Source organism: Lentinus tigrinus (genome assembly GCF_003813185.1).
Source record: "Lentinus tigrinus ALCF2SS1-7 unplaced genomic scaffold L226scaffold_24, whole genome shotgun sequence".
Lineage (NCBI taxonomy): Eukaryota > Fungi > Basidiomycota > Agaricomycetes > Polyporales > Polyporaceae > Lentinus > Lentinus tigrinus.
The window spans coordinates 325358-351656 of NW_027137933.1; the positions used below are offsets into that span (position 1 = coordinate 325358).

General features: G+C 56.3%; 10 protein-coding genes across 10 annotated transcripts; 6 read left to right on the forward strand and 4 right to left on the reverse strand.

The window, feature by feature from the left end:
- Positions 1 to 539: 539 nt before the first annotated feature.
- L226DRAFT_467260 (Rho GTPase activation protein) lies at positions 540 to 2100 on the forward strand (the record flags this gene model as incomplete). Its single annotated transcript, XM_067676038.1, has 3 exons — positions 540 to 1044; positions 1136 to 1258; positions 1340 to 2100. Coding segments are annotated over 3 exons (1389 nt in total), but the record flags the coding sequence as incomplete, so codon positions are not given.
- A 1833-nt stretch (positions 2101 to 3933) lies between these two features.
- Positions 3934 to 5823, forward strand: L226DRAFT_537381 (uncharacterized protein). The gene is made up of 3 exons (XM_067681319.1): positions 3934 to 4018; positions 4074 to 5186; positions 5266 to 5823. Exons 2-3 carry the CDS (start codon positions 4089 to 4091, stop codon positions 5758 to 5760), a joined length of 1593 nt encoding a protein of 530 aa, XP_067532850.1. The 5' UTR covers positions 3934 to 4018; positions 4074 to 4088; the 3' UTR covers positions 5761 to 5823.
- A 390-nt stretch (positions 5824 to 6213) lies between these two features.
- Positions 6214 to 8399, reverse strand: L226DRAFT_158310 (uncharacterized protein). Its single transcript, XM_067672509.1, has 5 exons — positions 8126 to 8399; positions 7631 to 8064; positions 7307 to 7577; positions 6376 to 7251; positions 6214 to 6322 (listed from the first exon to the last, which is right to left on the reverse strand). The coding sequence occupies exons 1-5, from the start codon at positions 8285 to 8287 to the stop codon at positions 6302 to 6304; spliced, it is 1764 nt and encodes a 587-aa protein (XP_067532851.1). The 5' UTR covers positions 8288 to 8399; the 3' UTR covers positions 6214 to 6301.
- A 2385-nt stretch (positions 8400 to 10784) lies between these two features.
- L226DRAFT_158325 (uncharacterized protein) lies at positions 10785 to 12466 on the reverse strand. The gene is made up of 2 exons (XM_067672510.1): positions 12420 to 12466; positions 10785 to 12366 (listed from the first exon to the last, which is right to left on the reverse strand). Coding segments are annotated over exons 1-2 (1344 nt in total). The 5' UTR covers positions 12422 to 12466; the 3' UTR covers positions 10785 to 11024.
- Positions 12467 to 13039: 573 nt separating this feature from the next.
- On the forward strand, positions 13040 to 14763 carry L226DRAFT_158376 (PLP-dependent transferase). Its single transcript, XM_067672511.1, has 4 exons — positions 13040 to 13537; positions 13704 to 14056; positions 14111 to 14518; positions 14569 to 14763. Exons 1-4 carry the CDS (start codon positions 13186 to 13188, stop codon positions 14728 to 14730), a joined length of 1275 nt encoding a protein of 424 aa, XP_067532853.1. The 5' UTR covers positions 13040 to 13185; the 3' UTR covers positions 14731 to 14763.
- A 757-nt stretch (positions 14764 to 15520) lies between these two features.
- L226DRAFT_467373 (uncharacterized protein) lies at positions 15521 to 16715 on the forward strand (the record flags this gene model as incomplete). Its single annotated transcript, XM_067676055.1, has 4 exons — positions 15521 to 16070; positions 16134 to 16219; positions 16272 to 16319; positions 16632 to 16715. 4 exons carry the CDS (start codon positions 15521 to 15523, stop codon positions 16713 to 16715), a joined length of 768 nt encoding a protein of 255 aa, XP_067532854.1.
- Positions 16638 to 19119, reverse strand: L226DRAFT_158453 (O-methyltransferase). The gene is made up of 10 exons (XM_067672512.1): positions 19007 to 19119; positions 18613 to 18919; positions 18384 to 18549; positions 18200 to 18320; positions 18083 to 18136; positions 17813 to 18030; positions 17596 to 17744; positions 17311 to 17486; positions 17044 to 17251; positions 16638 to 16984 (listed from the first exon to the last, which is right to left on the reverse strand). Exons 2-10 carry the CDS (start codon positions 18901 to 18903, stop codon positions 16847 to 16849), a joined length of 1521 nt encoding a protein of 506 aa, XP_067532855.1. The 5' UTR covers positions 18904 to 18919; positions 19007 to 19119; the 3' UTR covers positions 16638 to 16846.
- A 667-nt stretch (positions 19120 to 19786) lies between these two features.
- Positions 19787 to 21832, reverse strand: L226DRAFT_573332 (O-methyltransferase; the record flags this gene model as incomplete). The annotated part of the gene is made up of 9 exons (XM_067684833.1): positions 19787 to 19924; positions 19976 to 20183; positions 20238 to 20413; positions 20510 to 20658; positions 20714 to 20931; positions 20990 to 21043; positions 21108 to 21231; positions 21314 to 21479; positions 21542 to 21832. 9 exons carry the CDS (start codon positions 21830 to 21832, stop codon positions 19787 to 19789), a joined length of 1524 nt encoding a protein of 507 aa, XP_067532856.1.
- Positions 21833 to 22884: 1052 nt separating this feature from the next.
- On the forward strand, positions 22885 to 23343 carry L226DRAFT_467302 (uncharacterized protein; the record flags this gene model as incomplete). The annotated part of the gene is made up of 1 exon (XM_067676044.1): positions 22885 to 23343. One exon carries the CDS (start codon positions 22885 to 22887, stop codon positions 23341 to 23343), a length of 459 nt encoding a protein of 152 aa, XP_067532857.1.
- Positions 23344 to 25464: 2121 nt separating this feature from the next.
- On the forward strand, positions 25465 to 26299 carry L226DRAFT_158665 (uncharacterized protein). The gene is made up of 2 exons (XM_067672513.1): positions 25465 to 25679; positions 25726 to 26299. Exons 1-2 carry the CDS (start codon positions 25592 to 25594, stop codon positions 26112 to 26114), a joined length of 477 nt encoding a protein of 158 aa, XP_067532858.1. The 5' UTR covers positions 25465 to 25591; the 3' UTR covers positions 26115 to 26299.

Genomic DNA, 26299 nt, shown 5'->3' on the forward strand with positions numbered 1-26299 from the left:
ACAACTTTCTTCTCCGCGCGCCTCGCGTGCCAGTCTCCTTCTGCTTGCCTCCTCCCACCTCCTCCTGCTCCCCACAGCAGCACCCTTACTCGGCTCTGCCCCCCTCTGCGCGGCCGGCATCTCAATTTGAGTCTCGTCTATCTGCCGATTGCTTGCTGCTCTCATCTTGGAATTCTCTCATGTCGTGGCCAGCTCGCAAGCGCGGCCATATGCATCCGCCACAGCCGTCTTCCTCGGCTGGACCTGCACGCCTTCCGCACCGTCCTGCAGCTGACGCGTCGGACGGATGTGCAGCTTCGAGCTCTAGTCAAAATGGTGGTACGGTAAATCACGCCTCGTCGAGTGCCATCTACCCCTACGCCGACATTCGCGTCAGCTTTGCCCCGTCTTCATACCAGCACCCGCGCATCGCTGCCCCAGAGCGGACACCCGGTTGCGCGTCTGCTCCCGCAACCCCTCATACGCCGAGAGTGTATCTCCCTAGCCCTGATTCTGCTCTGTCCGCCACGCCCACCCCCAGGCCTCACGAACGCCTTTCCATGCCGGTCTCCTTCGCGCGAACGAAGCTCGACGCACTTCCCGTAGTAGACATGGAGGCTGACAGACTCGCGCGCGCATGCGGACTCGTTCCTCCCTCGATCCATTGGACAGAGTCATCATCCTCTCGCGGTTCCGGGCGGCTAGACGAAGGGCCCGCCCCTGATGTCGACGAAGGCGCGAACGCGCCTTCTGATCCTGCTGGTCCTCCAGGATGGAGTATTCGGCCTCGCGCACGCTCCGTCCGCATACCGCAGCGCACAACAGCCTCGCAGGGCACGCCATCCCGACCGCGGTCCGTCTCCGAGCCAGCGTCTATCCCCGCATTCGCACCATCGAGCCCGCGCCCTGTGTTGCGATCACTGAGGGAGATTCTGGATCAGGAAGGCGTGCAGCTCGACGGCTGCCTAGACGTTCAACACGTTGTGGAGCGGTGGCGGCGCCCGACTTCTGAGCGCGGTCTAGAGCTGGAAGCCAGCTCTCAGGGCCTTGGCGCTGCAGATCTCAGTACGTACAGTTTCGCACTTGATGCACGATGCGCGCAGGAGAAGCAAGAAAGAGGGCAATTGCTGACTGTGCCTCTTTTTTTCTGGTGCAGAAACCTTCGGCTCGCCCGTCAGCGTTGCTGTCAAGTGTGGCTCGATGGCGACCGCGATGGGTGGCTTCCAGCACGCCATCCCCTGGGTCGTGTTCGCATGCATCGAGGAACTGAATCGTACAGGTACGTCGCCACCGCTCAGTCAGATGTTCATGCACTCAATGAGGTATTGTATCTACTCCTCGCTCGCACGGCGGACGACAGGTATCTATCAGCCAGGCCTATTCCGCTCTGTTCCTCATCGGAATCGCCTCTCGCTGCTCATTGAGAGCTTCGACCTGCCACTCCCGGCGGCTCCATCACGCACTCTCTCCCCCGAGGAGCCGATATGTCCTCTTGTCCATCCCACTCCTTCAATAACTCGCGCGTCGCTGCGCATGGAGTCTATGGCCGACATTTGCGCGCTCCTCAAGTCTTATCTGACCGACCTCCCCGAACCACTCCTTGACGAGAATCTCACCGTTGCCTTGTACCAGTACTGCGTACATCCATCTATTGTTCGGGAGCGACTAGAATCAGAGTCAACGCGCGACCCCGACTATGGCATGATAGATGGCGAATACTTCACCTCACACAACGTCCACACGCCCGTCCCGTCGCACTTCGCGCCTTATGCAGCGCTCATGACCCCGAGTGAACAGCGTACCGCCGCGCTCTCGGCCGAGTCTTCGCAAATCCTCATCGCACAGCACCTCCTCCGCCTCGCCCCACCACCGCTGTGTTCTCTGTTCGCTTATCTCTTCGGCTTCTTCACCCAGCTCCCTCTCTCCCCGGACAACGGCATGACACTGGAGGACGTGTCGCGCATGTTCGGCCGCGTCCTCTCGGGTGACTCCACAGTCTCCAGGCGACACTCGGTGCTGATGTGGCTTCTCGAGCGCTGGACACGCATCTCCGAGGGTCTCTTCGACGTTGCTGCATCGAAGGACGGCGACGAGGACGAAATGGAGAACACGCCGCAGACCCAGTTCGTACTGTTCTCGCAGCAGGTCCCACGCGCAGAGCATCCCTTCTCGCTGTCGACGGAGAACCTGCCGACTTCGTCGTTCTACCGCCCACACTCTGCATCCGTCTCGTCATGCCAGTCCGACGGCGGGGCCTCCGTCGCGAGCACGTCGACAGGCGAGTCCGTGCGCACCCCGTGCACGGAGCCAAGCTCGCTCTTCTCTGTGACGGAGGCGGAACCGCATTGGGAGACGGACGAGCCGTGGGTCCCGTATGCCTCCGCTCACGACATCATCGGCGAGGGCGGGGGCGGAGACGATGACGTGCACATGGGCGAACAAGGCGACGCGGACGCGTCCAGGTCTCTATCCCTCTTCGGCTCGCACGGCAAGCAGCACGGCGCGGCCTCGATGTGTGAGTACCTCCGCCGTCTGGGTCGTCTGGGTGTACTGGCAATGCTCATGGTCGCCCTCTTCGCAGACGAAGTCTCGCCCCCGGAGTCAGAGTATACTGCTAGCTGCACCTGCTCGCGGTCCAGTTCCTCGTCTGGGGATCCGTGGGGCCTCCACTACTACGATCACCATGAACACCCGCATTATTCGCATTTACACCACTCAGGGGCGAGCAGCCGCTCGTGGCCTGTCTCTCCCCGCATGAAGGCGGATAGCGTTGGGTCCTTCGCCCTTCCTCCGGATGTTTTTGCTGCTGTGCCGGGACCTGGGCCGGGGCCTTGGGCGCTGCAGCTCTGCGGTGGAGACGCAGATGCGACGCCGAATGAGCGCACGCGGTGATTCGCTGCGATCGGGCTTCGCGTCCCTGCTCGTCCTGTGCCGCCTCGCCTGCGCCTTCACGCTTCCACTGTTCTCGTCGCCGCTCTCGATTGCTCCCGTGCCCACAGAAACGAATCGCGTAACGACTTCCAGACGACGTCTCCTTGTCCTTCGCTTCGGCCTTGCCTTCGCGATCTCGCTCTCTAGACCTGAATAGAACGCTGCGGCACCGTGTCCATATTTATCCGTTCTTCTGGCCATCGTACAGACACATCACTACGGTACACCGCTCCCTCCGCCAACCCGCGAGCTCGCGATCTTTCCCCGACTTTCGTGACACTCCACATCCGCACACCATCACCGCACCTGTCCCTGTCTGTCCTTTCCGCCCGCTACAGTACATATTCCACTAGGGTTTTTCAGCAACCCGTCTTCGTCTCTTCTTCTCCGTCTCATCTCGCACGCTCTCGCATACGCACACTCGCATTCACGTACCATCCATCTCTGCTTGCCTCACCTCGCTCCTCGCTCCACACTGCACACGTATGTATCTGTAACATATCGTATATCTCTTCCGTCCGTCCGTCCTTGGGTTAGGTCCTCTCCTGTTGCGCTTGTCTCGTGTCTCGTGTCTCCTGGTCTCTCTGTTTTGGTTTTCGTTTGCGTTTCCGTCCCACGCGTCCTTGCTCAACGCCCAATCCTCGCATCATGCATCATGCATACAGTATACAGTATAGCCCATACGTACATATAGTATCACTTTGTGCACATGCACATGCCCATGCCCATGCTGTGCCTCCGGGAGATCGCCCACATGGCATGCGCATCCTATCCTCCATACGTACATACAGCACCAAAGTACTTTTCTCGCCCTCTTTCCTGACTCCTCTCATTGAGTCTTGACATGGGTCTTGAGCAATTCGAATGCACACGACTCGCGAGGATTCATGATAGCGTGGTAAGCACCTTGCTGACGAGGGAGAGGATGAGACTTCGTCGAGGCCCATCCAGATAAGATAAGATAGGGAGAGCTACACCGGCGTCACGCGTGAAGTGCAACTCTCACAAGTTCATCAGGGCTGACTCTGACTGAGCGGAACTTTACAGCTGCACTTGAACTGAACGTGACAGGCCGCTCCGATTTGAACAGAGTACAAGCCCTGGTAAAGTTTGTGTCTTATTCTTCTCCAAGCGTTAGGTATCTTGACCAGGAGGTATCACAGCTTGGCCTGTCTATAATGGTGCAGCTATCAGATCTGAACGATGACATACTCATGCACGTCTTCGCTCACCTACATGGGAAGGATGCGCTCTCCGTGGCCCTCGTATCCAGACATTTGTATGTCCTAGCGATTGACAGAGTGTCTGCAGTGGTCGAATGTCGATCGATTAAAGAGCTCGCACGGTTACACTCCTACATGATCTCCACATCTCCCCCACGTGCTCGACATATCTCCGACCTGGAAATCGTCCTTCCCAGTACACCAGCCTATCCTGGCCAAATCAAAGCTGCAATAACAGATCCGCTCACGGAACTGCTGAATCAAACCCTCAAGATTCGTCGCCTCGTCCTCCATGGGTACTTCATCTCCCATATCGACGAAGACGTTTGCGTTGCCATCGCAGGCGCCTTGCGAGCGATGTCCAGGTTAGCTGAGCTCAGCATTAAGCATCTGTACGACGCTGTCCTGCCTGTGTGCGCGTCACTCCCCCTCAGCTTACGCAAACTCTCACTCGGGTTCATGCGCCGGGAGTGGAACGGTTGGCTCCACACATATGATCCCCTCATCAAAATCCTTGCATCTCTCCCATGCCTGCACACACTCGAACTCTGTAGATTCTGGCCACGGAAGATGTACAGCAACAGCTCTCCAAAATTGCCATCACTCCGGAACCTCACGTTTCGCGACGTCTCGGTTCGCGCTATGGATCTCGTCTCCCTTGCGCCGAACCTGCAGCAGGTATCGGTCACATCGCAACTGCAGAGGGAGGCATGGGACGCGGAACCTGCCGAGACATGGAGTGAACCTCCCCGTCCCTGGCCTCCCATCCGTCGCCTCGAATTCAACGTCATGTCCACCTTGAGCCCCTTCCTCGATGCCCTCTCGCCGCCCGCCGACTACTTGAAGATTACCGCTCGAACACCGCTGAGCCGCGCCCCGGAACTGATCTCTGTCTTCCGCAAGCTCTCTCCCGTGGGCGCCGACCTGTTCCTGACGGTCGGAGAGGATCCGGCCTCATTCTGGCGGGAGGTCGCAGACGCTGCACCGCGCCTCCGGTACCTGCGCTTGTCGCTTACTGTCAAGAACAGCTCCGACTCGTGGACGTCGTGGATGGTATGTAGCGTACAGTCATGCCCTCCGATTCGCGAGCCTGGTTGTAGTCCGTGTTCACTGACTTCCCCTTGGCTCCCAGAACGATCTCGCGACGTCACTGAGCGCAATTCCACTCGTATACTTGAAGCTACGACCTCACCTCAAGGTCCGCAAAACGGACTTGCAGAAGAATGCAACACACGCTTCGAAGCAGAAGTCGAAGCGAGAGACTTTGCTGGATCTCGAACGGGAGCGTACGCGCGAAATGATATCTGAGGCCTCTGCGCTCCTGCCGCACCTTCTAGCAGACGCCATCCCGACGCTTAGCTTCTTCGAGCTGGGTATGCCGGGCGAAAACAATGTTCCTAACGACCGCTACGCTAGGGGCGAGGATGCAGACATGAGTCGATGGTGGCGGATCGTCTCTGGAGACGACGGGAGGTATCCGCAGGACATGTCGGAAGGAGAAGGTCGACGAGTATTGACTTTCTTGGTAGACGCGGAAGAGGAAGACATCCACTATCTGCATAGTTGGTACCCCGGGCTTCAACAACATACCACCTGTATACTAGTAACTGCCACCGCATCACTCTAGCAGTCCGACTCAGTCGGATACGTGGACATGAACCTGAAGGAAATGTATCGTAATCTTGACGTCTTGATGTTGCGCGTTCCGCTCACCGTGTCAGTTCGAAGAGGAGGGCTGCGGAGCGCATGTTGCAGCCCGATATCTTGGCTTGTGTATCGAGGGCGCCGCGCGATACACGAGCATCAGGCAAAGGGTCAGGCCTCCAGACATGCGTCCCGAACCGTGACACTGTACTGGAAGGACTCCGACTCGAAGACCACGCACACCACGGCGATGCCAGGACCCTCGGGTGAGTTAATGCGAATACGAATTACCACTGCGCTCTATATGACAATGAAGACTAGGTCTGAACGTAATACCAAGAGAGGATAGGAGAAATGCCACACGGTGGCGGTAACGACCTCAAACGACTCATGAGCCGACGGAGAAACGAACGCATACTGGTCTTCAAGACCTCCGCCGCCCGATCACTGTGGGCTGGCCAACGACTCAGAGCGACTCAGCGACGCTGCATGCATCGACGCGCCCTTGCGTCGGTCATCCCGAGCTACACTCCCCGAGCCTTGCGCTAGGATCTCTGGGTCAGCGATCGAACGACGCGCCGGAGGTCCGAGAACTTACGACGATGACAACCTCCTCGCCGGTCAATACGGTATGGTTGCTCCTATACCGAGTCTCTAGCGGGGCCGGATACCACGCCATCCAACACGGGAACCTCCCCTCCATGACCGCGCTCTTTGGTTTCCGGCTCTTCCGCGGTCGTCCGGAGGTGCTCAGGGTAAGTATGGAATGCACATCTGTGCTGTCGACCACTTTGACACCGTAAGTGTCGTGTTGTCGCAACGTCTGCAGGGTCACGCTCTGGCCGCGGCCATGGCATTGCTGTGCCCATGGGTGCGCATCGATGAGGACCAGATCCGCAACGTTGAGCGGAGTGCTGATGATCGTGAGCACACAGCGCGACCCGTGCGTCGCGATGGACAATTCAGGCGTGTCCACGTTGTCCGCGGTGACGACCCGCGCGCCCGCGCGGCCCCAGTCGTCCCAGGGCAGGACGAGGGAGCGTCCGAGTTGCGCAGATCCGGTCTTCGAATGCCTTCGTGCAAGGTAGCCACGGATCGTCGCAAGGGAGACAAGGAATACTAGGCTCTTTGTCTGCACGCTCTTGTCGTGTTCGGAACCGATCGCAACATGGACTGGCATGCACATTGCGAGCAACGAGTGAGCTGGATCTGGGCGGATTAATGGACGGTCGTCTGGGTGATTGCGAGGGATGTCCAGGAAGCTTTTGAAGAGTCCGGTGCGCTGCACTGCAGGCAGCTTGAATGTGGGCACGCGGAGGTGCAGGAGTTCCGCTTGGGTCGTCGTGTACACCGGAGGCTCTGGCTCGCTGCGATCAGGGTCCAAAGCGAACACGTGGATGCCGTCGTGCTGTGTGATGAGGATATGATGGCGGTCGATGAGGTGGTAGGAAATTATCTGGTTGCTTTGATACCGCTGTCCAAAGGCCATAAGTCAGACATGTATAGAGGAGAGCGGCGGCAGGACGAACCCATACGACAGCACCTGTCTTCCAATTTCTTACGAGCACTTCCATCCTTTGCTGCAAGTAGCAGTACTCTTCGTCGTCGAATAAGAATGGAATATTCCCCCATGCCACCAGATGTCCCCATGCCACCAGATCAGAGAGGAAGTCGAGACCTTCCTTCAGGTACGTGATGGCATGCCTCTGCTGGGTCCTACGTGGTGCCCGAAGGATGGACGGAGCAGCGACCGGGTGCGGGTCACAATCGCGAGAGATCGAGACGAAGTGGTGGAGGTATCTGACGATGTCTGTTGGGTAAGCTGTTAATATGACGGAAGAGAACGAACGCACTCAGTCCGGTCGTCGCTTAGTCGCGTTATGACCAGCAGATCCTCCGAGAGATCCACGGTGAAACGAGCGGAGAAGAGGGATGTGGGATCCAACATCAACTTCCATGCCGAACAGAGGAATGTGAGCTCAGGGAGGCCAGTGCACGCGCTGCCCGGACGATGCAGCTTGAGAGCGAGAGACTTGGCAGAATCCTCGACGGCGTACACGAAGACGCCGTTGGAATGCGCCAGGTAATGCGATCCTGGAGCAGGGTCCTGCATGCGTTGAGAGATGTTACTGCGCGTCCAGGCCTGTTGGTACTGCAGGATGGCGGCGTAACGATCTTGAAGAGTGACTCCTTCAGGGGAGCCGACATCGGTCATCGCACAGACACCTAGTCGGTATACATATTGCACAGCCATGCTTTCGAAGAGCGTCGATAGCGAGCGGCATGTCTGCGAGGTTCAAGGTTCAGTTTCAGCACTCGCAGGATAGAGTCATGGGGGGAGATCTCACGAGTCTGCAGGCGACTAGGGAAGCAGGGTCGAGATGGCATAGAATCTCGATTTGAATCTCTACCGGTAATTCGAAGAAGCTCGTGCGCCGTCCGGCGGCGCGTGGCAGTAGTCGGGATAACACACCCATAAGTCTGGATGGTGGTCCGAGTCGGAGTTGCATCAGAGGAGGATATGCGAGATGTGCTTGCGTTCGGCAAGTGGGGAAGTGGGAGAGAGTGTGCAGTGATGGGGTTGGGTGGTGAGTAGCACCTTTATTTATGCATGCCCGCAAGTTCCGCAAGCTGGGCGGGTGAGCGCGACGGAAGTGGAGTGCGCGATACCATAACTAGGGTTGCGCCCGGCGAGACCTCTCGTAGCGTTGACGGACACGGCTCGGAGCAGCCGGATGGGTCGGATGAAGCAGCCTTGGGCCAGATTGCGAGAGCCGCATTTGCAACCAGCCTGCGGAGCGGTTGTGATTGCGATTTTGACTGCGACTTGCAGCCTTGTCCGTGCATGGATAAGCGGCATGGCTCTAATTCGAAACATTCCTGTCCTGGGTGATGCGATTGCTGCCGAGTGTCTGGCGGGCGGGGAGGTTGTATCGTGACCACTAGGGAAACCATCGTGGCTGTTTCCGTTCCGACCAGTGGGTGCTAACCCAGAGAGTGCCGATGACGCGGGAGGGGATGAAGATCCTGGAATAAGCGGCGGTTGCAAACTCGCGAGTCGCACCGCAAGCGGTAGCGTTACCAAGTTTCGAGCGCGTGTCCGGGCGTCTCCGTCTCGCAAGTTGTCTTCGTGCCACCACGACATCGCGAAGTGCGGCGCCATAGCCATAAGTACGACCATCGTGCTGAGGGTCAGCTAGAGCTTCATCTAACACAGCAACTTGTTTCTCACCTCGGGTCATGAATAGCACACTTGAAGAAGCTAAAGCGTATATGTGTTTGAAACCACGGTCCACCGCCTTACGAGGATTCACTGTTCCGGTCACCTCTCGTATCCTCTAGCACACGGTCTCACTGCTCATCGCGCGTCCGCATTCTCAACAGTAGCTATGAATTGTAACTCAGCTCTGGGATCTCCTCAAGAACGAGTGCTGCTCAATCCGGACTTACTGCACAACATACTGCAAAAATTGACCCGGCCCCCCGTCTTCCCAGCCAGGCGAGAATGACAAGGCACTCGCACGCGCCGCACGGGTTTGTAAAGCCTTCACAGAGAGTGCGCTGCCTATTCTCTGGTGGTCGCTACCGAAGCTCCTCCCTCTCTTTCAAGTATTGCCGACAATCAGCAAAATTCCGACCAATGCGCGATATGTGGGGCGACTCTTGTCTCTCCCCTGTAATGCCCACTCACGCATGTGCGATCAGGTTCTCACACGAAGGATTGCGGCTGGACACTGGCAACGGTTTCTGGAATGCGCACACCGCGTGCGGGAGCTTCGGTACGTCGGACAGAGCCTCACCTACCTCCACCTCTACTCCATCGCCGACGCCCTGAGGAAGTCGCGCTGGAGTCCATCGAGTCCGTAGGGGTCGCATGTCCCAGACTCGAGCATCTCATCGCACCTCTGTCCATGTTCGCGACATGGCCGAACGGACTTCCCATCACGTCGGCACAATTCTCCCTGATACTGTATACTGATGTAGGTATATTTCCATGTACTCTGAGACGCCCCCCTCCCTGCATTGAATCGATTAATAAGGTCTTGACGGCATCACGGCTACAAGTGCCTCAGGCTCCCGCCACGCATTTGCTGGTCCACGGCCGGACCATGGGGATGTACCGCCCGGATGCGCGCCGAGGTAGACGTTCGGAAGGAGACGGCGACGAGCTCGAGGCGCTAGATGTCCATGCGAATAATCGCCCGTTAGAAGAAGACCGGAGTCGAGGTCGAGGTCTGCGCAACGGGTATGTGTTAGCAACGAATTCGACCCCTGGTTCAAACAGAGAAAGTCGTACCTCACTCTAGCCTGATATGTGGCGCGGTGGCGAGATCGAGTTGGAGATGGTACCACGTTGTACATAGCTGTTTAATCTCCTGGCCGGCTGCGATGAGGCTGAGGTATGATGAAATTGACGTGGAAAAGCCGATGCCGGTATCGCACACCATGCAAAGAGTCGACGAGCTGGACAGGAAGAAGAGGCGGATTCATAGTAACGACTCAATATTGATGTCAGTACCGAGAGTTGAGGCGACGCCATACCGTACGTGAAGAGAAATTGTCAACAACCGAGAAAAGCGATGTATCGACACATGATATTCACAAAGGCAGAAGCGTCGTCAAGATTCTCTCTACTATAGAGCTTCCATCATATCCTCTTCAACGCTTTTCATATGCTCTATGGTCCACTAGTCCAATAAGTCGAACTACTAGGTAGGCGTCAGGGCTAAGAATGAACATTAACGGACGATTGAAGAGAGATTGAACGGATACGCACCTCGAGCTCCGGCATATCTGGTCCAGCATTGTAGGCGAGCGTATCTACCAGTTCGGCCAACCTTTGAAGATTCGGAGATGGTGGAGGGTGGTATGAGCTCTCAGGAGCACCAGATTCCGCACCTAAGAGGAGACCACTGCTGTCGAGACGCTTCAGGTTGATTGACTCTAGTCGCTGTCCCTGCCCCGCTCGACACTCGAGGGCGTCAATGACCGGCTTCCACGACTCCGAGATCCACGTGCCCCCAGTGGGAAACGTGAAGAACCCAGTCGGATACTGCTCCACAACAGTGAGCCGCCGAAGACGAGGGCAGCATGGTGTATCGACTGAATCAGGCGAGCAGGCGAGCAGGAAGCCCTCCCACATCAACCGGACTACTGTGTATGGACCGATCAAGCTCAGCGTAGTCAGAAGGGGGAATGCGCGGAAGAACGATGCCCAGGCTTCCACAGCGGTGCTGTGGTCAATCATCACCGGCTCCGTTCTATCTTGAGGGATATTTCCGCCATCGGTGAAGCCGAGAACGTTCGAATGATGTCGCGCAGGGAAGAGGGAAGAACAGAAAATAATCGGTCGGTCTTGCTCAGTTCAGCAGCGAGCACGACTGGTTTGCTGATGTCTGGAATCGAGGCTGCCACGCGGCAGTCCCACATCGAGCCGTCAAGAATGACATCGAGAGCAGTTGCGCTAGAGAATACGGGTAACATCTCTGCGAAGGACCGCTGTTCCAGCAGGAGACATTGGGACAATATGCCTTGGCCGGTGGTCAATACCCCGATGTGACATTTCGAGATAGCTTCGACCTCCGTCGCCTGAGGGAAGCGAAACGTGCTGAGGATGTGCTGGATGAGAGGTCGGGACGAATCGAGGTGGACTTTGTGTAACTTGGTGAATGATATCGTATGATTCGAACCATGATGGCGTTGGACCGGAGCCGATTCGAACGCCGCGTGCGGATGCGAGTTTGTGCGGTAATTCCATTTGGCCTGAATTACCAATTCCTCTAATAGAGGATTCAGGGAAAGCGTGGTCAAGAGTTGCTCTAGCGTGGTCGTATGTGGGAAAGGAGTATTGGTGAGCCGGAGGGATCGAAGATGCCGGCACAGTAAGAACGCTCTGGGAACTTCGTACGAGTGCAAGTCAAGTGACTGTAGCTGGGATACGAGGTGCTCGACAGACCCCGGGAGGCGTGCGGGAATGACCATGGCTGAACGACGATGAAGAGCAAGCTCTGCTAGCGCAGGCATGCCGATAGAGTCGGTCAAGAGATGCACCAATGCGGATTCCACCGCGTTCGGGTCCAATCCGATAAAAGGCAATGAACGCACCCGTTGTGCTGATTTCGGGAGAAGGTGGCTCTGGATGACGCTATTAGCGATCGCTGGGTAGCTGCGGGGAAAGTGGACCGAGAGTAGACTGTTCTGAGAACGCGACAAGCAGAGCTTTATCCAGTCGGGAGAACTGCGCATGGAGATGTTGCACCAGAACGCGGGAGTAGAGCACAGGACATCCCTCCAGCGGCGACATACGGAGTGTAGCATGATCCAATTCCGCTCGTCCGCAGACGTCTGGAAGGCACCGCGAACGAGGCGGAAGATATCGACCAAGATCTCGTTCGGGACTTGGTGAACGGCAAGTTCATCGTTGAGATGTCTCCTGATATTGATCAGTTGCATCTCCAGGGAATGCTTCTTGGCCAAGATGTCCGCCACTTCTCGTTCAAGCCTTTCTTGTTGGGCAAGGAGAGCTACCGTCCGTCCCTGTCGCTTCCCTGCCGTCGTCGATCCATGGGACTGGGGACGACAATCACCCCTTACAAAGGAAATGAGTCAGCGATATACAATCAAACACGCCTCTGCGCTCACATCTCCAAGGTGATTGATCTTGCTCGTTGTTAGATGGGACTCGGAGGAAGTGCAAGGTGCAAAGTTGGCTGTCCGGATCCTCTCGGGCTCATGGTACTGTACATTTCCCACGATTTCAAATAAATGTTGACGCCTACTTACTGGGCAGAAACCCACTGTTGAATGGCTTTCAAGTACTTACCCGTTCAATACTAACATTGGCTTACTTTTTACCGCTACCTTGCTCTCGAGTCTCGACGTCGTGTTCCAACCTCTGCGTTCCATCTGGTCGTCGGGTCCTTCCTTGCTTCTTGCTTCGTCCAAAGATCAATCAACGCGGAACGACTAGCAGAACGGACTTTAACTTGATATGCGAGCCGAAAAGGACGAGACAACGTTTCCAACGGTGCCTGCGCACACGCACAACTTCCTCGACAAAACCCTACGCCTTTCAACTGGATTGTCGTGAACGCCACAGGCGTTGTAGAGAGCATGAGAATTCGGATGAGCCTACAATTGTGACGCGAAACCAGCTCATAACGAATCGTCACTCCGTTTCGTCGAAGGAACTACAATATCATGCCACTGTTCACCTGACTCCCTCGAAGACCTCCGCACTGGCCGTGGTACCTGGTTCGCAATATCGCAGTTGACCGGCCCTGCGTACCCATGCTCGAGCCGGTGACTCAATCGTGCCACGATCGATGACGAGCTCACACGCTAGGCCTTATCATCTCGCATCCTTTGCTCCTGCAATTCGTCGTCTTCCCTCGCACGTTTCGACGACATGGCTACGCTCGACATCAGCACCGCTCGCAGCGCCTTTCGCGCTCTCAATTCAGGCTGTCTCTTCGCCGACAACGCTGGTGGCTCGCAATGTCTCTTCGACGTCGTGTCGCGCATCTCGGACTATCTGATCAACACGAACGTCCAACTTGGAGCCGACTACTTCGTCTCAGTCAACAGCACAAACCGCGTAGCATCGGGTTCAGAGGCCGCCCGGGAGCTCTTCAATGCCGACAGTGTAGATGAGATTGCATACGGAAGCAGTTCGACTATGCTCGTCGAGAACCTCTCTCGGGCGATGGAGGCGGATATTCAGGCGGGCGAGGAGATCATCATAACTGGAGAGCACGAATGTGAGTATCTCTTCAATTCGTTGTACCGTTTTCCATTGCCCCGCTTGTTTGGGTGCAATTAGCGACAGTAGTTCCCCCAGGGGCTGCCTATCAGACAAGTAGCGCGACTTCCGGCGATCGTCGACCCTCGCTTCCCTTCGAGTGCTGAAGGTGCTTTGACCCATAGCGAATGCCGGGCCTTGGAAACGTCTTGCTGCACGCAAAGGTGCCGTGATCAAGCTATGGCCTGCGACCCAACTTCCAGAGTATCCGAACAACCCATATGCTGTTGGCCTCCAGCTCGACACGCTCAAGCCACTCATCACCAGCAAGACACGGCTCATCGCTTTCACCGCCTGCTCAAACATCCTTGGATCGCTCATCCCCGTCGAGGAGATCGTCAAGACAGCACGCGCCCTTGCAACTGAGCTCGGAGTGCGCAAGCTCGAGTTCTGCCTCGACTGCGTTGCGTATGCGCCCCACAGGCAGATGGATGTCCGCAAGTGGGACGTCGACTATTGCTACTTCTCGTTCTACAAGGTGTGTCCAACCACGGTTCCCTCGCAGCTGCTCATCTGCTGATGCCCATGGTAGGTCTACGGCCCGCACGCGTCCGTGATGTACGTGCGCGCATCCTCGCTTACCGGCTCACTCACGTCTCTCGGCCACCACTTCCTCGACATCGACACGAAGCCGTACAAGCTCCAGCCGGGCGGGCCCGGCTACGAGCTCGTATACGGATGCACGGGTGTCCCGCCCTACTTGCGCAGCCTGACGCCGTCGGGCTCGCTCGAGGATGCGTGGGCAGTTATCGCGGCGCACGAGCAGACGCTGTTGGAGCCGCTACTTGCGTACCTGAGGGGCAAGGCCGACAGGGGCGTGCGGATTGTCGGAGAAGAGAAGGCAGGACTCGGGAGAGTCCCGACGGTGAGCTTCGTTGTGGTTGGCGAGCGGGCGATCAGGAGTCCGGATGTTGTGAGCGTGTTTGATAAGAAAGGCAACGTGAGTCTGAGCTGCTGCTGCTGATCGGTACGTTGCTGACGCGGGTGCAGGTCGGGATCCGGTATGGACACTTTTACGCGTACACGCTCGTCGATATGCTCGAGCCGAAGGTGGACGTCAACGATGGCGTCGTCCGCATCTCGCTTGTGCACTACAACACCGTTGAAGAGGTGCAAAGGATCGTCAAGATACTTGATGAAGTTCTTGCGTGATATAATACATGTGTTGTTCACCACCGAGCTCGAGGAAGAGGGTGCTAGTGTGCAACATGAGTAAGTCCTACTTTATGTCTTTCTCTGGCGACAGATGGCACAACTCCGCAACTCGCTAGAAATATCATGCAGCGTAGCTGATGAGGTCAGACTCGGATGTTGCGTGGCCGGCCTCTGTCTGCAACGAGGCATCCGCGTTTCTCTTGTAATTCGTTTCGTGTATAGCAGCCCATCGCATATTCTCTCTCTTTGTCTTTAGTGCAGTGATGAGTACAGCCTCATGAATAAGGTTGGTACAGGCGTTGCGTAGCCGGCCGCTCATGTCAATTTGCACCGCATGTTAATGCGCCGCTACTTACGGGTGAGCTAATATTGATGTCTCCTTTGATCTGCCCATACTGATGTTGTCCCGGGTATGTTGCTGTGCGGGTGTGTCTCGCAGGGCTCGGACCGAGGGCATCGCTGCTCAGCATCCTGTTCATCGCCCTTACGATATGTGTAGTACATCGCGCTGTGACTCATGACAGTTTGATGGGGTGAACTACGCGAGACGGGTATATAGGGGTGAGCGTTGTCGCGTTCGCTGCATCACACAAAGCACACCTCTCACTTGCGCCAGAATCCTCACTTCATCATCCCGCCTCCCATGGCCAGCACAAGTCAAGAATGGCGCTTCAAGAAGCTCGGCCATGATGGGTTCCCGGTTGTTGTCGACCCTGACACAGCTGAACATGGATATGGCCATGCAGACGTAGATGGACCTCCTCCGCCTTCATACGATGAATCGTTCATGCAGGGAGGCTCCGCGGTGCCTTACAGTCGGGCTAGCTCCTCGTCTCAGGCATACAGCACCCAACCAGCGGCCATCACAGCATCTTCCACATCGCTCTATGGTTCAGGATCTAGCAGCGACCCTCCGGTAACTGGCAGCACCTCTCGCGCATCCTCTTCAAGGCTACGTCCAGACAACGAGGGTGTTCGCGAGCCGCACTATCGACCTCAAGCTCCACACGTTCTCCTGCCTCCCGCGGCACCGCCTCCTCCGGCTGGCCCAAACGATGAATCGTTCTCGCGCGCCCCACCACGAAACCTCTCATACGATCCTTTCCCACCTGCAGTGCTCTATGCGCGCGGCAACGATCTCATCCACGACGGGTTCCCGCTCGAACCGCCGGCGTGCTCGTGCGCGCCCCAGCCACATCCGTTTATCACCCACGATGTGAATGAAGATGATTGGACGCGATTCCTGCGCGATGTGAAAGGCGCGGGTGGGCTCACGCCTGTAGATTCCATGATTGCGGATGTCGCGCCGAGAGCGGTAAAAACTGGGTTGCTCATAGGTAAGCAGTTATGCCTTGGGGTGGGGTGCTTGTGGCAGACTGGCTCACTTGGTGGTCGCGCAGGCTTCATAGCCGACATGGCGTTGCGGGCGCACGTGGAGGGGAAGAAGAAGAATCCGGTCGCGGACCTCATCGCGGACTGGAACAAGGTGCGTCTGAATGAGCCTTCCTTATGCTATATGTACGCTGACCCTCTAGTAGTGCTTCTTCCATCCTCGCCTCATGGAAGTCACCCTCGCACAGGGTGCCGTGACCTACACCGGTCCCGAAGGCGCACTTCCTCCCGACATGACATGGGATACTCACCACGGACCGAGAGACAATGGGGGCAGATATGCCGGTACGGGCCCTCGTCATGACGAACAGCACGGGCGGAGGGAAAGGCATGCGGGTATGGGCCGAAGAGGACTCGGAGGACTCGGCAGACGATGGGATGACGATAACAGCGCCAGTGAGATGAATCACGACCCTGGTAGGACGGGACGACGAGGGCTGGTCGGCGGGTTGCGTGACCTTGCGGGAATAGGGGGTTCAGGACTGGGGGCCGCGGATCGACGGGAGCGCGTCGACTACTCGCGCGACTTGCAGGCGTCTGCCAAGGAGAAGTGGAGGATGATACTCACGTACAAACCTCGTGCTGTATAGTGCGGCAGCCGCGACAGCCTATACATGCTTCACACGTCAACATCGCTGTATTGACCACGCTATTCCAGTCTACATTGATACATTCGGTTCTGACCCTATACCAACCTGTTTGCGCTTTCAAGCCTTCGGCCTCAGATAGGCTCAGCAGTCGTGTATGCCCATAACGACCCCACCGCGCGCTTGACGCGCGAGATCTGCCACCCGGCTGAACGCAGCAGCTCGTCCATCTCACGATACGTGCGCTCCTTCGCATTCAACACTCCCAGCATCTGAAGACGCAACAGCCCCCTATGAGCCCGCCGCAGTCCAGAACCGTGTAATCGCTTACCTTAATATCAAGGAGGTATCCGTTGGCACTGGCACGGCCAAGGTTTGGCAGGAGCGGAGAGCCATCCGGAACAAGAGAGCGTACTGCGCCCTCCGAGTCTTCCCCGCTTATCTCGTTGTTCTCATCGAGGCAGGCGTACGGCAGGAGATTGTCCACGACTAGGAGCTTCGTATGCGGTCCGGCTGCTTTCCGGAGGTGCACCAAGATGCTGCAGTGCCTTCATGAGCACGAAGCTATACGTGTTGGGTGAAACAGGGAGAGACTCACTCATGAGACTCCTTGTCGGGCCAGTTGTGCAAGACTGCGCGAAGGAGGAACACATCTGGTTGAGTGACAGTACCGACGCCGGGGACCGTGAACGGCTGCTGCGGGTCAAGGAAGCTCTGGGCATGGAAGCTGACCCGGCTCGACGAGAAGAGCTCAGCATGTTTAGAGCCCCACGACTACCACATGGTTTGGATGTGCGGATGCAAGTCGGCATGGTGAAACGAGTGGAGTCGCACAAGGACTTTGAGCTTTGCACTCTGCGGGTTGAAGACTACTTGGACGTACCTTGTGTGCAACGCTGACGACAGATTCTCTGTCTTCCACGACGAAGTACAGATGCGGATAGGCTTCGGAGAGAAGGACTGACACGGAGCCGATCCCGCCTCCTACATCCGCTACTACGGAGCCTTTGGGCAGCTCATCCCAAGCGAATCCTGGGCAATGTAGGGGAAGTCAGCCATGAGCATATCCGGGTACCGGACACATCATCGGGACGACGTACCGTGAATGATATTCTCGGCAAGCTCCCAGTACCGAGTGCCGTTCATTGAGTGTCCGAACCTGAGCAGCCTGCTCTCATTGCCCGGTTGCTCGAGCCACTCGTAGTATTTGAGCTCGGTCTTGAATGCGAGGTTGAAAGGAGTGGCATAGCCAGTTGCGGGACCGCCTCCCAGCAGCCATGGAGTGAGCGCAGTCTGAGTCTTCATCACCTCGTCGGCGCTGAGATACGGATCAGCAGACAAGAGGGGTTAGAGACATACTCATGACTCACGCCACCGCAAGGTACGCAGCGACTCCATCCGACTCGTCGTACTTCGTATCTGGGCTATAGAGTGACAGAATGTGAGTCGAGGTACGCGTGGCCCGCGTGCGGGAGTGTACTCACGACGATCTCAGCTGCTCGGTAGATTTGCCGGAATCGATAAAGGACGAGAGGCGGTTGTTCGCAAAGACATCTGGTCGAACCTCCTTCACCCAGTGGTAAGTTGCTAGGAGTCGCAGGACGTGACCTGAAGAGCACGTCGGATTGTGCGTCAGCAATATGGTCACGGTTCAGGTAGCACGCCACGCACTGATCTTCGACGGGTCAATCTCAGCAGCCTTCGGGTCTTTGGCACGCCGCAACTCAGTGACTTTGCTCGCGATATCTTCCATGCTGGCCCCGTTTGGTCCGGCCTCGCGCAAGATCTCGACGATGTGCGTCGCCTCCACAAACTCCATACAACCGATGAGATTGCACTTCGCAATGGCAGCGTCAGTGTCTCAGTGTCTCGAACAGAAGGCCTGGAAAGGAATGCATACCGCATCAACGCACTCGACCAGGGAAAAGAATGGTCTGTGCACCGTCGCCGTGATCTGCCCGCATGCAGCGACGATCTTGTTGGCTGCGCTGAATACGGTCGGATCCGTCCTCAAGTTCTCCGACTTCTCGACCTCCGGCGGGTTGGTTCGGGTGCTGTAAAAGGGGACATCGAGAGAAGGGTAGTCGAGAGGAAGCCCGGTGCTCGAAGACTGAGACTCGTAAACCTTCTCAATCTCGTCAATGGCGGAACCTATGACGGCGTGGAGTGCTCTGAGTGCTGCGATCGTCATCTCGAGAGAGTTCGCACTGGCAGAATCAAGATAAGTGCGAAGAGAAGAGAAGAGGCAATATCTGTGAGAACACAGTCCGAGTTTAGAGGAAGGCTGAACTCACGAGAAGGTGTGGTGGGAAGGGATGGCGTACAGAAAGCGTATTAAGTAGGGGCGTGAACGCTAGACACCGGCCTGGATCTTTGATGGAGCTGGTAGGGTGAACAGTCAGTATGCAGTGAGCGGCGGACGAGAACATGCCTCATGAGAGCGGATACGTCATAGCAAATCATCAATTTGGTCGTGAGGAAGCGTGTACAATCGCCTAGATTGTGAGGCGTGAGTAAAATATCACTCCGGCGTCCGATGGCGCTAGTCAGTACGGGTCCCGTAAACCATTCGAAGACGGAGAACGGAACGAGGTCTGTTCTTCTCTACCCCGGCGGCCGACATCGAAGGGCCGTTGGAAACCCGAGTGGTCACGAACGTAACCACTGTGATCGTTGGTTCGCGTCGCTTATATCGATCAGGCCGCCGCAAGTCACTCTTGACCGAACGACCAGTGTCTTCTGGGATCAGCGGATTCATGCACTTACGCGGCGTACTCACAAAAAATTGCAACACCAGTTGCGGTTTTCGGAACTAGTGGGAAGTACCGCCGAGATTTGCATATGGCGGTGACTCGAATCCTTGAACCTGCAGGTTCCTCATATTTCGTCTAAACTCGAAGCTGAGTGGTCAGCGGGACAAGTTGAGGCGGCCGTTGATCTTAAGAAACAATAACGCATGGCGAGCCCCTCATGACAGCGCCATTCTGGAACAAATCTGCGCCCTGCGTGTTAGCGTATGTGTGTATTCTTCATGCTTGCTTACTCTACTAAGCTTTCGGATCGAAATTACTCCCTCATATAGGTTCGGCAGTCGTATACGCCCATAAAGAACCAACTGCACGCTTGACTCGAGAGATCCGCCACCCAGCTGAACGCAGCAGGGCGTCCATCTCGCGGTAGGTACGCTCCTTGGCGTTCATTACCCCGAGCATCTGTACATAAAGTTCAGAGGGTGATAAGCAGAACAGACTGGAGTAGCTCACGGAAATATCGAGCAGGTACCCGTTAGCGCTAGCCCGTCCAAGGTTGGGGAGGAGCGGCGATCCATCAGGCACGAGGGAACGCACGGCGCCCTCGGAGTCTCCGCCGCTCGTCTCGCTGTCTTCATCAATGCAGGCGTACGGGAGCAGGTTGTCCACAACGAGAAGTTTCGTGTGCGACGCCGCCGCTCGCCGGAGGTGAGTCAAGATCCTACCGCATGATCAGTACTCGTACATCGCAACGTATGAACTTGAAGTAGCTTACTTCCGGACATTTTCATCAGGCCAATTGTGCAGGACGGCACGCAGAAGGAAGACGTCTGCAGCGTTCACGGTGCCGACGCCCGGGACGGTGAACGGCTGGCGCGGCTCCAGGAAGTCTTGAGCGTGGAAGCTGACCCGGCCCGACGAGAACAGCTCTGCGTGCCTGTGACCCCACGACTGTCGGATAGTGTTGATGCGCGTGTTAACAACGGTGTGAGTTGAATGCGGATGACGTGAGCTGAGTTCAGTACAGAGGAGAAAGTGGAGACTGACTTGAGGTGCAACAGCGACGACCGGCGCCCTGTCTTCCACAACGAAGCGCAGCTGCGGATAGGCCGACGAGAGGATGACAGACACAGACCCAATCCCTCCGCCTACATCAACCACGACCGCGTCCTTGTGGAGTTCAACCCAAGGGAATCCTGCCGCATATTATGTCAGTTTGAGCCTGCCCTCGAGTGTTACGCTAGCACGCACCGTGAAAGATGTTCTCTGCGAGCTCCCAGTACCTGGTCCCGTTCATCGAGTGTCCGAACCGGAGCAGCCTGCTCTTGTTCCCCGGCTGCTCGAGCCATGCGTAGTACTTGAGTTGTGTCTCAAATGCGAGGTTGAAAGGAGTCTCGTAGCCGGTCGCGGGGCCGCCTCCGAGCAACCAGGGAGAGAGCCCCGTCTGGATCTTCGCGACTTCGTCCGTGCTGGAGGTATGTATAATCAGCAGAGAGTACAGCTTTGATAGAAGGCGATGGTGCTCACGACATGGCGACAAATGCAGAAACACCATCTGTCTCGTCGTACTTCGTCTCCGGTCTACGATCGTATAGCGGAGAATCAGTGAAGGCCTCTACGCCTCTGCACGGGTTGAAACACTCACGACACCTTCAGCTGTTCCGAAGACTTTCCAGAGTCGATGAATGACGACAGTCGATTGTTAGCGAAGACGTCTGGCCGAACCTCCTTTACCCAGTGGTAAGTCGCGAGGAGTCGCAAAACGTGACCTGTGAGGATAGTAAAGATTAGCTATGGTGATACTGACGGTTCTAGTTTCCAGTCAGCTCAGATAGTTGGACGTCCACGTACTCATCTTGGAGGGATCTATCTCGGCTGCCTCGGGGTCCTTAGCACGACGGATCTCGGTGGCCTTTCCCGTGATATCTTTCACGCTGGCACCAGTTGGTCCCGCCTCGCGCAGGATCTCGACGATGTGTGCTGCCTCCATAAACTGCATGCAAGCTGTCAGGTTACCCTGTCCAGTACGGGAACGACTCAGTATGTCAGAGGTAGCCGTGTTAGCTAGAGAAAACATACGCCATTGACGCACTCTATGAGCGAGAAGAACGGCTTATGGACCGTCGCCGTGATCTGGCCGCATGCGGCAACAATCCTGTTTGCTGCGCTGAAGACTGCAGGTTCGGTCCTCAGCTCTTCTGACTTCTCTACCTCAGGTGGGTTGGTGTGGGTACTGTAGAAGGGAATATCGAGGGAGGGATAGTCGACAGGAAGATCGGTTGTACTAGATTGGGACTTGTAGACCTCTTCGATCTCGTCGATCGCTGAGCCTATGACCGCGTGAAGGGCCCTGAGTGCTGCTATGGTCATCGTCAGAGGGTTTGCGCTTGATGAGACCTCGATATGAACAAGAGAGACGATATGTGAGAAATACGATGTTATGAGACTCACGATGAGACGACGGAAATGCGTGCTGCAACCTATAAGTAGGTATGCGCGCTCCACAAAGAGGCCTAGTTCCTGACAGAACCCGTTAGAGTGTGAAAATCCGGCCCGTCTTGAGCAGCCGAGAACATACCTCATGGGACCGTATATGTCGGAGAAAGATATCATGTTGGATACCCGGAAGCAGTACTGATTGAATGCTTTTCAATTGAGGCGTGGTAGCGCTTCCCATGCATCCGCGTCGAACGGCAATGCTTACTACGGGTCTTGTAAAGAGAGCGATACATTCCAGGAATGTTGCCGGCGAGTTGAACCCTGTTGTAGTCGCACAATCCGCGTCGGTGACATTTCGGAGTTCCACGGTTGGCACCTCATGTCTCCTGACGAAGTTCGTATCAAGCAAGATCGCAGCTACAGTACCCCAAGTAAAGACAAGGAGCTTCAGTTCGTTTATTCTGCTCGTATCCAGGCCTGGACAACTCGGAAATCAATACTACGTGCACTCACCCCGAAGCGGTGAGTGGCCTACTAGGTCACATTGGCTACCACCCAAATCTTTTGGAACATATGAAAGCCAGCCGTCAGTACTACTTCAGTACGCAAGGACGATGGGAGAGCAACAAGTTGATCGGTACGTGGCACTGTGACTTTGTCTCGGCCGAGATGCCTTGAGCGCTTGAGCACGTGGCGACCACGCGGACGGTCAGCCACTGCCAGACCGAGTCTCAGTCAAGTGTGCATCCCCTCGAACTTCCCGTTCACGCGACGAGTCTGATTTACTGTGCAACCCGTACACTGCAACCTCAAGTCTTCTCCGAAACACGGGAATTTCGTTGAGGATTGTCTCCATTGACCACTGAAGCTGCGAAACTACCACAGACGATGCACAAACTTAACAGCCGGGCCCGGGGTACGTTCACCATATAGCTGTCCTTGCATGCATGCGCCGGTGGTTGCTGACATGCTGTTTTTAGGATATGTTTGCTGAAGGAATAGTCGCCCGGCAACTCACGCTTGCAGCATTGCCGGCAGAACTCGTCCTGAACATCTTCAAGGCTACCGTCGGTCCCCTCCACGAGCGAGACTCGTCGATCGTTCATGGCCGCCATAACCCATGGCTCTGTGAGCTACGCACGAAACTGGCTCTTCCTTTGGTATGCAGGGCTACTTTGACGACAGGGATGTGCGTCTTGTACGAAGATGTCGTCATTCGTCGGATGGGCCAAATACCGGCTTTGGCGCGTACTTTGCGGTCACCCACTGGCTTAGGCTGCCTGATCAGAAGCATCCGTATAGACTCTTGCCCAGTCTGGACGAGGTGTTCTCTCGTAGTTCAAGAGGACTTGCAGTTCATCCTGGCACAATGCACGGCTCTGCGCTCCTTCTGCCACCGACCGCATCCCCAATTCTCGTTCCTTCAACATTCTCTATGCTGAAACACTGGTCGGCCCGTGGTTTGTATGGAGGCCTCCGCTCACTAGACCTCGTCCTGCCAACGCGAAGGGTTACGGGTACTTCTAGTCGCAACGACCTTCCTCGAGTCTCTCTGCCTTCGAAAGGTGTCTGCCACCGCGCCCGAGGAAGAGCTCGTACAGCCTCTCATGTCTGTGGAACTCCCGAGCTTGCAAGAACTGCGCGTGCCCTACGGACGAACTAATACTACATTGGCGATTCAAACGTGGAACCTGCCCCGGCTGGCTCGCCTGACGCTTTATCTCTCACCACATGCGTCTATCATACAGCCCTTGGCCAGGCTCGGATCCAACCTTGTGTTCCTCCATCTCTATCCTGTGACTCGGTTCGAAGTGGATCGCTCGCCTTCAACCCTCCTTCCGATGGTAACCGAGTACTGTCCAGTCGTTCGGCACTTGATCATCCCAGGACCGTACGAGGGGATCCATTTTCCACAGCTTCTCTCCACCCTTCCCGAGACTCTTCAGTATATCGATATCTGGACGAACTCCCTGTGTGTCAAGAACGCGTCCTACCATGAATCCAGCGTCCCAGCAAGTGATCTATTCGACGGCGGTCGCTCGGGCCAGACTCCTGTCCGAGTACGGCTCGTCTACTCGCACCCCAGACACATTTACAGTAACCGCTTAAATATGCAGAGCTCGCTGCGGGATCCCGACTGGCCAAGAGATGTGTAGCCCCGAGCTCCTGCGGAACGGCTCAGACGACGTGCTGTTCCATCGCTTCCCGTCGACATGGGTCATCCAGACTTCGACCATACTCCTTCCTCAGATGATCGCTGATTTAGATTCGAAACCGGCACCGGACCATGATTGGCCAGAGTCAGGCACACCCCTTCGCCCCGACATCGAATACCTTCACAGGCATCTGGAGACGCTACAGGCCGAGTTCATGAATGTGATTGGATCGAACTGGGTCACAAACCCGAGACTCGGAGACCATCTGGGACGGCACACCGATACCGTATGGCAGGCGGAGATTGAGTTGGCCAGGAGCGGAGAGTGTGAGGACGACATGGACTATAGCAGTGATGGGACTGGTTCTGAGGTATCGAGGCTGCAAGGAGACGAAGACGACGGTGATGGGGCTTCCGGGCAATGGACGCAACTCGACCGTGACACTGTCCTGGACGCTTTCTCGTCTAGTCGGGGCGGAGAATGGTACAGGCACACTGCGCTGTGGAACTCACGGTAGATGTTACGAGCTCTCCTACTCGCGCAGTATCCAACCCCTCCCTCCAAGTCTGTATTGTTCCGAGGTTGTGGCGTCCGAAGTCACTGCAAGTGATCCTTGAAACCCAACCGAAATATTCCTCTCAATGTGTACTTCAAGCTTGTCCAGGAAGTGTGGAACGCATGGCGTCTTCCCAACATGTACAGCGACTCGCTCGCCAGTTTCCGCGAAATACTGACGCTCTGCAGAAGTAAGTTCGACCTGCAGGGGTTCACCTATATCTGAACAGATAAGAAAGCGCCCCTGGGCGTGCCGCGCGACTGGGAGTGGCACTCTGCCCCGTACCGCCATCTTCAGCGATCCTTCGCCGCTGGTACCTCACTGTCCACACCGAGCTGCCCTATGGTGCCGTCAGGGCGGTGTTCCAGCCTCTTCAGAGCTATCTGGCCATCTTGGCACTGCTTTTTTCTCGAATCTCTGGTACTGGTATATACAAGCATCAGCGCACGATGTGGCAACGAGAGCTGACGAGAGGCTCTCCTTACTGGGACGTTGGACAATACGACCTCGGACAGTCACACTTTTGCTAGGGATATCGTGTCTCATGTATGTCTCAAGTACGGCGACGCCATCTCACCAATATAGTAAGTGCCGCTTGCAACCCGCAAGCCTGTGCGGTGTCGTTAGTGTTCTGTCTGGCTCGCGCTCTCGTTTGCGCTTTAGATAACAAGGTGCGCGCCCATATCACACCCAAGAACGTTATATGAAGCTCTTCCAACCGCGTTTAGGGACACACGAGACATTGGTTGTCACCGGTGCAAGCGCTACCATCCCCCCTATGGCGTTGGAGGGCTATAACGCGCTGTCCGCTACCCTGTTCCAAGCTCTCAACCACCGCTCTGCGACAACTCGACCAAGCCGCTCTCTAGAATGGCATATCATGGCGCTGCGGGTCTCTCTATAAGCAGCTATCTGGAGCTAGGAGCCTCGTCCTGATTGTCTGCCTACCCTCAGTTCACTCCCTCGCGTCGAGTAGACATGCGCTCCCTCGCTATCCTACTCCTCGTTGGCATCTTCTTCGTCTGCTGTACGGTCGCGCAAGACTCGAGTACCGTAGATACCACCGGTGCGTGAAATGGCCTCACCGTCAACTCACCGCTGACGGCTTGTAGCTTCGGACACCGCGCTATCTACGGACACTTCGCTAACTAGTCCGACGGATACAACTACTTCTGCGGAGACATCCACTTCTTCAGATAGCTCCGATGTGAGCCTCAGCACGACACTCAGTGCATCCTCCGCTCCTATGACCAGCTCAACGGGGTTTTTGGGGACATCCGGGACCATCTTACCCATCTCGCCCCCTTCAACGGACCCGACCGGGAGTCCGGAAAGCCGATCCAGCTCTCGTAGTACCCGTCCGACGGGTGTAGGGTCTCCTGGTTTGTCCTCCAGTGGTCAGAACAATGGCTCTGCCTCAACAGGCCTGCGAGCCAGCGCTGGAGTTACTCTGTTGCTCAGCGTGCTCGCTGCAGGCTACATAGGACTCGTCGTATGCTGAGGACGTTCCGAGACGTTGAATTAGACGAGAGGACAGTGTGCTGAGGACAGTGACACTGACAGGACTGAGAGTCCGTTGTAACAACTTATTGATCTGCTTACTTACTCCGTAAACTCCGATTACCATATTGTTATTCCCGAATACTTACTGCTCTTGTATCGAGGACTTATCCGTACTTAGCTCTC

Bases quoted from the DNA above. Each gene is read 5' to 3' on its own strand.
- L226DRAFT_537381 (XM_067681319.1), top strand. From the start codon at position 4,089: ATGGTGCAGCTATCAGATCTGAACGATGACATACTCATGCACGTCTTC. The intron at 5,187-5,265 runs GTATGTAGCGTA...CTTGGCTCCCAG, and splicing joins ACTCGTGGACGTCGTGGATG to AACGATCTCGCGACGTCACT.
- L226DRAFT_158310 (XM_067672509.1), bottom strand. From the start codon at position 8,287: ATGCAACTCCGACTCGGACCACCATCCAGACTTATGGGTGTGTTATCC. The intron at 8,065-8,125 runs GTGAGATCTCCC...TGAACCTCGCAG, and splicing joins CCCTAGTCGCCTGCAGACTC to ACATGCCGCTCGCTATCGAC. The intron at 6,323-6,375 runs GTAAGTTCTCGG...CAGAGATCCTAG, and splicing joins GCGAGGAGGTTGTCATCGTC to CGCAAGGCTCGGGGAGTGTA.
- L226DRAFT_158376 (XM_067672511.1), top strand. From the start codon at position 13,186: ATGGCTACGCTCGACATCAGCACCGCTCGCAGCGCCTTTCGCGCTCTC. The intron at 13,538-13,703 runs GTGAGTATCTCT...TTTGACCCATAG, and splicing joins CATAACTGGAGAGCACGAAT to CGAATGCCGGGCCTTGGAAA. The intron at 14,057-14,110 runs GTGTGTCCAACC...TGCCCATGGTAG, and splicing joins GCTACTTCTCGTTCTACAAG to GTCTACGGCCCGCACGCGTC.
- L226DRAFT_158453 (XM_067672512.1), bottom strand. From the start codon at position 18,903: ATGACGATCGCAGCACTCAGAGCACTCCACGCCGTCATAGGTTCCGCC. The intron at 18,550-18,612 runs GTATGCATTCCT...GCCATTGCGAAG, and splicing joins TGGTCGAGTGCGTTGATGCG to TGCAATCTCATCGGTTGTAT. The intron at 18,137-18,199 runs GTCGTGAGTACA...GTCACTCTATAG, and splicing joins TCTACCGAGCAGCTGAGATC to CCCAGATACGAAGTACGACG.
- L226DRAFT_158665 (XM_067672513.1), top strand. From the start codon at position 25,592: ATGCGCTCCCTCGCTATCCTACTCCTCGTTGGCATCTTCTTCGTCTGC. The intron at 25,680-25,725 runs GTGCGTGAAATG...GACGGCTTGTAG, and splicing joins GAGTACCGTAGATACCACCG to CTTCGGACACCGCGCTATCT.